At 35.3% G+C, this 7,836-nt stretch overlaps 1 protein-coding gene and 1 long non-coding RNA gene across 2 annotated transcripts in view; one reads left to right on the top strand and one right to left on the bottom strand.

The window, feature by feature from the left end:
* The window catches only part of LOC126831860 (uncharacterized), a 35,072-nt gene extending 34,775 nt beyond the window's left edge, over positions 1–297 (bottom strand). Inside the window, exon 1 of the long non-coding RNA XR_007684392.1 lies at positions 209–297. This is a non-coding gene — a long non-coding RNA (uncharacterized LOC126831860). The remainder of the gene's footprint in view (positions 1–208) is intronic.
* LOC126831145 (hybrid signal transduction histidine kinase A) overlaps positions 129–7,836 on the top strand; it is a 49,995-nt gene continuing 42,287 nt past the window's right edge. The window contains exon 1 of the mRNA XM_050561821.2: positions 129–2,696. Within this exon, the coding sequence (XP_050417778.1) occupies positions 483–2,696 (2,214 nt within the window). The 5' untranslated portion in view covers positions 129–482. The remainder of the gene's footprint in view (positions 2,697–7,836) is intronic.

Here is a 7,836-nt window from a genome sequence, read left to right as displayed (position 1 = left end):
CCAAAACATGTTTTAGTCAATTAAAGAATGTTATATATGACAACATAAGAATCTTCATAAGAATTTATTCCTGTTGAAATTTTATACAAAATGGGCGGGGCTGTTTTTATGATTCACTGCTAGTGCTATCCCGCATAAGCAGACGAGGTGAAAGATCACGGGATAAATTTGCTACCCGTCAGACGTGAGTTACGTTGTTTAAACACACCTTAAAAATTAATCAACGGAGATACAATTAAAATTCTTGTTGAACATATTATTTTAATGGATTAACTAAATGACATGTCACCAGATGGACGCTGGATCGAAAAAGGGGTTTGTTAACGACCTTCACCCTTTTATATTTGGTTCAACTTAAAATGACGTCATGAAGTTTTACTGTGGTCTAGTGACGAGAAGGAAGGTGGCGACAGATCCGGGAAAATCTCTACTTGTATTCTAATGACGGGATTTAATTTTAGTATAACCAAGTGCTTGCTTATATGACTGCCTCGATTGGCATGGCTTCAATTTCATCATGGGGTACACAATTGTCGGGAAATCAGTGTTACACCGTCACGGACGAACCGTCATCATGGAAGCGGCAAGTTGATAAACAGAAATTAAATAGTGATAGTTCATCAATGAATGGTGTCCATGATGATGGTAATCTTAATTCTAATACAAATATGCAAGATTTCAACCATTATCATACAATGAATACCAAGGGTGTGAACAGTAACGGTGAATTGGAGATAGCAGGTGGTGAACATTTAGTGGATAAACATAATATTGTTTCTGTCAGTGAAAACCCTTTCTTCAAATCTTATGGGAAAATACGATCAAATCATTCACGAAATGAGTACCGATCAGACCGTGTACATTCCGATAGTGCAGCCTTGTCTCCTAGACCCATGTTAGGAAAAGAAAACGACAGTATTTTTACAAATCCACAGCCAGAGGAAGATGAAGAAGAAGTGGAATATCACCCTGGATCAGGATTTGTTACTAAGTTATTAGGGAAGTTTAAAAAATTTGAAAGAGAAACATCTAAAGAAGACAAGCACCCTCCTATCAAAAGATCAGCAAGTTTGGAAAATATACTCAGTGATCGTCCAACATCAAATCTAAAAAATGTGAAAACTGTTAAAAATGAAAATGTTGCTGCTGTGATAAAACAGGGTAACTTAGGTTACCGAACAAAAAGCGTGGAACATATTAATCAAACAATAAAACCGGTAGCGATTAGAAAAGCTCCGGATGCTAAACTTGGTCGTAAAGATATTGTGATAATAGAATCTGAGAAAGGGGAGGTGACTTCAAATGAACAAAACGGAACTACTACAACAACCACCATGGTGACAACAAGTTCTGGCAGATCTTCACCTCATGGGTCTATAACTGTTCTAAAAGATGAAATCAATGAAGTTAATGAACTTCCAAAACCAAATACTGTCACAAATACCAGGAATATATTTGAATCCTCAAAATCAGTTCCAAAGAAGAAAGTTCCACAGAGACCAGCTAATGTGCCTAACTCTAAGATTTCTGCTGTGGCACCAACAAAATTAAATTCCACAAACCTTAAAAATTCCAGTTCAGTGTCAAGTTCCAGAGAAAAGGCGGCTATAGATGTTAATAAAAACAACAATGCTCAAAAGTCAAAAGATGTTCCGACAAAGATTGTTCATGAAGTCCCAGCTACTACCAGAAGTTTGCTACCACCAATAACTACAGCAAACAAACATAAAAAATCCAGCCCTATTGTTACTGTTGCTCCTTATAAACCCAGGTCTGAAGAGAATTACACCACACAGAGTTCTGTACCCTTACCTCAAAAACCAGTTGCAACACTGCGGCAAGTTGATAAAAAACCTGCACCACCTAAACCAAGACAGATGACATATAATTCTCGTAAAGAAGTCAAAGAAACGAAGATGTTGGAGGTGAATCATGTGAATGCCGTCAATACAGAGAATAAAGAAATAAATGACATTAATTTAAACAAAGACGAAGTCAAGTCTTTTAATGACATCAATTTAGTAACAAGTGGAGTTTCGATAATAGCAAATTCAAACAATAGCGAAACTAATAAATATAATTCTGACAAACTCTTTAAAAACTCAGATAAAGAACTTGATAAAAACTCTGATGAGCCAAATAAAAACTCTGGTGACATTGACGAGCCTATAAAGGGTATACCTACAATTATAGCCAACAGAATGAAAAAGGAAAATTCAGAGTCAAGTAACACCAACTCTAGTCATAGTTCATCATCTGCAGATTTGTTTAGCTCAGGTACTTTAAACAACATGCAAAACAATAACATTAATAATCCTACAAAAAAACGGCAAGCACCTCCTGTACCTGTAAATTCTAGCATAGTAGAGCAAGAGAGAGCAAGAGACCAATCGCCAGAACCTAATCAAGAGTTGTCTCCTCGTCAAAATCTTCATAACATGCGTAGTAAAAATACCGATATCGGTGGACCAGCTATGGTGTTTGATAGTAGTATGCTGGCCAAGAAAAAACGTAAACCTGATAACACAAACAATAATGGTGTTCCAAAATTGGATTTAACAAGTATTATTGATGGTGGTGCTGGGGTTTACCAGGAGGGATATAAACCTGTTGTGATCAAGCCATGTAATATTATATTCATTGGTGCTAATATAATTACTGGACGATCATTACTGAAGAAAGGAAAATCTACTCGGGTAGGTTTTATTTTAAAGTTTGTTGTAAAAATAGAGTAGATGCTACACTCGTACAATGTACATTGTACATGCATGTGACAGTTGACTAGACAAACAATTTGTTAAATAGTACTTAGAAGGTCCACGCTCATCACCTTTCATGATCATTGTAATGTACAAATCCCTTTGGATGTATAACCTAACCCTAACCCCTAAACGTATATTGTTTAGGGTTTTTTTTTCATTTTCATTTTTACATGTAGGTAATGTTCCCCTAGTTCAGCTCTGAACTTTAAATATCATCACTTTAATAATCCTGGATGATAGCAGGATTTTGACAGTGAAAAATGACACACCTTGTTAGTATTGATTCATTTTTTTGAACAAATGAACTTAAGTTTATTGACAATTCTGTCAAAAAAAATTGGGTGTCGAGGCACACATGAGTCAGGGAAGTCAGAACTTTAGTTCAGCTCTAAACGTACATGTAGGTCTCAGTATACTCACCCTGTACGTTCACGAACCGCCCTACTGTATCCTTGTCGAAAAACTCTTGAACCCCGGTCAATTTTACTGGGCTACTTTTTATTGCTAAACGGTCAAGTGTCAGACCCTGTGAACACATGTACAATGTAAAGGAATATTTGAGTGAGAAAATAAGACCTTGCTTACCTCGCTAGAGTCAGTACATGTATGTGTGACACAACATGCTGTTAAAAATACCTCCCCTTCTGCTAAATATTGTACAGGCATTATGGAATTTATGCATTATTTGAATTAGTGAAACGATAAAGCCAGTCAAATTTCAACAATTTCTGTGGATTACTTCCAGTGTTATGGCCCTTATTTTAGTTTTTAGAACATGCTGTTAAAAATACCTCCCCTTCTGCTAAACAACTTGGCAGATGCCATTAAAATCTAAATATTGTACAGGCGTTATGGAATTTATGCATTATTTGAATTAGTGAAACGAAAAAGCCTGTCAAATTTCAACAATTTCTGCAGATTACTTCCAGTGTTATGGCCCTTATTTTAGTTTTTAGAACATGCTGTTAAAAATACCTCCCCTTCTGCTAAACAACTTGGCATATGCCATTAAAATCTAAATATTGTACAGGCGTTATGGAATTTATGCATTATTTGAATTAGTGAAACGAAAAAGCCTGTCAAATTTCAACAATTTCTGCAGATTACTTCCAGTGTTATGGCCCTTATTTTAGTTTTTAGAACATGCTGTTAAAAATACCTCCCCTTCTGCTAAACAACTTGGCAGATGCCATTAAAATCTATATATTGTACAGGCGTTATGGAATTTATGCATTATTTGAATTAGTGAAACGAAAAAGCCTGTCAAATTTCAACAATTTCTGCAGATTACTTCCAGTGTTATGGCCCTTATTTTAGTTTTTAGAACCCTGTGAACCCTCAAATGACGAAAATTATAATGTCATCTGTATGAAATTGTCTATTAAATGCCCCTAATTACAAACAAAAGAAATGCGACAACCCATGTCGACAGATCAGACGATTTAGCTGCTGTGGGCATTTGATTTGTTGCCTGGCAACCTATCTTTTTTGACAGAATTGTCAATAAATTTTAAGTTCATTTGTCATGGTACGGTAACCAAAAGAATGAATCAACACTAACAAGGTGTGTCATTTTTCACTGTCAAAATCGTGCTATCATCACTTATTTTTAAGTGATGACATTTAAATTTAAAGGAAATAAACTACTTTCTCGATTGGTAGGTGACTTAATCAAAGAAAATAATAATCCAGTCGCTAACCCTAACCGTTGATAATCCTCTTCCTAACACTAGTCTAACTAAACCTGGTATTCATTGGTTCACACAGAGAGTAAAGGGCATGGATGGACAACTTTTTCTCTTTGTTAGGGTGACCCGTGCACCCAAAACTTTCTGTTCAGAAAGTTAGATTCGATACGGCAAATGTGCACGCTTTAGTGGCTTGTCTCGAAGTGATTTCTCACTAACTACGCAGTATGATAATACTCAGCGGTAGAGTCTATGAGACCATAAATAGCCATCACACGTGTGATTCTCTACACATCTAGCAACTATTACAGCCGTAAAAAATCTATTGTTGACGATTCTGAATAGCAGTAATATTTAGCTTTTTGGTTATTACAGCAGCTTTAGAAATTACGTTAGTTTTATTTTTTAAATTGATTTATCATTACTGTACCGTTAGGAGCGGCATCTTTTGGTTTAGTACAAATAATATCTCTAAAATACTTGCGTTAGGCAAGAACATGATACTAGCAGTTAGTTTCATTTTACTTTTACAAGGTTCTTTTAAAACAATTGTTGAGTTGCCTAACATGCATGTTTCTAATTTCAATTTCTTGTTCCAGTTTTCTGTTATGTTTCGTAAAAAAGTAGTCTTGATCATCCCAGCCTGTCAATCAGATGTAGAATGGTCGGTACTCGGTAGACTGGTTAAGTGTGTTTTCCCTGGGTACCACACTCTTAGATTTCTGCCACACCAAAAGACCCCAAAATAACCTCTCTCTTTTCTCTCACATTTTCTTATTTTGTCTCTCTCTCAACCATGTAAAATAAATACGTACATACACTGTACATGTAACATGTAATGAAGTGAAATATGAATAACTTACTGAATATACAGTAGGCTACATTATAAATGATATGATTGAATTGATTACCAAGTAATATAACCACCTGGTTGTATCTAGATATAACTACACCACAAAGTGTTTACGGTCATGAGATGAAGAACTCTGTTGATTTTCAGTGATTTCTGATATAATTACTGCTAGAGTTATGCCCTTTGATCCAATGCTCTATTGATTACCTTGTGCCTATGATTGCCCTTAGTCATAGTGTTAATAATACATGATCTGTGAAATTTGTCAACATCTATCTTAAAAGTCTACATTTGTAAAATCTTAATTGCAAAATGTTCAAAAACTTTAGGTCTCTGTCATTCCTATCATTTATTTCTAAGCTTTTTGAAAATGTTGTTGGTGCAGGGGTGTTTCTTAGTCCAAATTGCCTGAAAAAAACGAAAATTGGAGAATTTCTGGTATCCGACCATTTTTTCGGTCAGAATGGGAATGGGGCACATTTTCAAAATGGCCACCAAAATATGTAAAAATCGTATTTTTAAGCTCTTAAAAACGATAACATGTCATATAACATGTATCATTTTATAGGTTTTTACTGTTGATCTTTCGATACAAGTCACTATTTTTTACTTTCCAGTAGACCCCACCCTTTGAAATCCAATATGACGGCCAAAATCCAAGATGGTGGCCATACATGTATATACATGTACTATGTATATAGCCGGGATTACCGGATGTTCACAGTGTAAAATAAACATGTCATGTAATATATCGTCATTTTATAGGTTTTTGCTGATGATTTTTCGATATAACTTATAAGTCACTGTTTTAACGACGCTTAGCAAGTGCTAATTTTAACAAGGTTTCAATGTCACAGACTTGCTTATTTTCTGGATGAACAATCGATTTTATTATTGAGTTTCTGAGTTCTTGAATAGTGAAATTTTGTCAGACTTGATACATTATTTTTGACGGATGTCAGGTGCTGTACATTTTGTTATCCTCAAATAGCCAATTGCAGATAGTAGCTGCCGTTCATTCAGGTTCTTCAACGAGCTTATTGAAGAGACAGTGTCTGGACCTCCATGTAATTTACACCTATCCAAAAGTTTTTGCATTTTAGCAAATTTTAGTTGTTTCAATTTTTCTTTCTGCTTTCTAACTGTTTGCTTAGTTTGACATTGGCCAAGAAGTCAGCTTCTAATTTTTTCACACATTTGACATTTAACCTCGTCACTACTCCTTCCCCATTTCCATTTATTTCTGCGCTCTTTATCACTGAGTTCAGTAAATTTCTCACCAGCTAATAGTCCATTAGTAGCAATAATGCATTTTTTTTTAATGCGTTTTCAGTTTAGTTATCCCTCCTGCAATTTTCATCTGGTTAATCGAGTCTTGAGAAACTAGACTCGCATCCCATATTAGTAATGGGAGCATACCTTAGTTTTTCTTCATCAATCGTACTCATAGTTTTGTCATCGAAATAGTCCATCTGCGATATCTATCTATTTAAAACATCAATGTTTGTCCGAATTGCTTTCGCAGTGTCACTAATTTTTCAAACATATCACTGAAGAAAGCTCGTACATTTGTCCAACTGTGCTCTGACTCGCATTTACGGCCATCTACTGTATTCCGAATAATTCCATCATAGGAAATATTACCATATCAATCAGTTCTTTCTCACATAGAACTGCGAAATTCCATATTGTGAATAACAATTATAAGTTTAGTTAAACAAAATTGGCACTACATGTATGTTTTCGAAAATCCCGTATGATTTTTGTCATTATTTGTCAAATGTGACCGATCAGAACAGGCGATGTCTGTTCTTTTTTAAGAAATATTGGACGTCGCCATTTATGACATCAGAATTAGTGCAAAAAAAAATCAAAATTAATCCACTTAAAAGTATATTCACATTACACGACATGGTTATTGTTACTCTGTAAATATCCGGTAATCCCTGCTATATATGGCCGCCATATTGTATTCTAGGAGCTACTTGCTAGAGAAATGCTTTGCATTACGTCTTATACATGTACATGTGTAAGATTTATATTGTTGAAAATCTTGTTAATGGTCTATATTTAGGGAAATAAAACGTACTAATTTGAAGTAATAGCTTAAAAATACGAATTTTGGCTATTTTAGACCCATTTTGGCAGCCATTTTGAAAGTGTGCCCCATTCCGGCCGAAATAATGGTCGGATACCAAAAATTCTTCAATTTTTGTATCTTTCAGTCAATTTGGCCTCAGAAACACCCCTGCAAAAGAGAAATATTGTCCCAACCCTATATATACATAAAGCCTTCCACAGCACTGAGGCACCACGACTACGCGTGCACGACATTCTCACCAATACAGACAATAAGCATTCCACAGTTTTGGATTAAGGGTTTGAGAAAGAGCTAACTTTACATACATGTACATGTACCGCAAGGCTGCCGACAACCAGTATCGCAGCGCAATTTGCGATACATATTTTGTCCGTTGCTAATCAAAAATTAAAATCTAACGTTTTTGATTCGCAGTAACTGCGAATCATTAAC

The sequence above is a fragment of the Patella vulgata genome, chromosome 1 (assembly GCF_932274485.2).
Source record: "Patella vulgata chromosome 1, xgPatVulg1.2, whole genome shotgun sequence".
NCBI lineage: Eukaryota > Metazoa > Mollusca > Gastropoda > Patellidae > Patella > Patella vulgata.
Note: the sequence above shows the minus strand (reverse complement) of the source record. Positions and strands in the feature narration are given on the sequence as shown.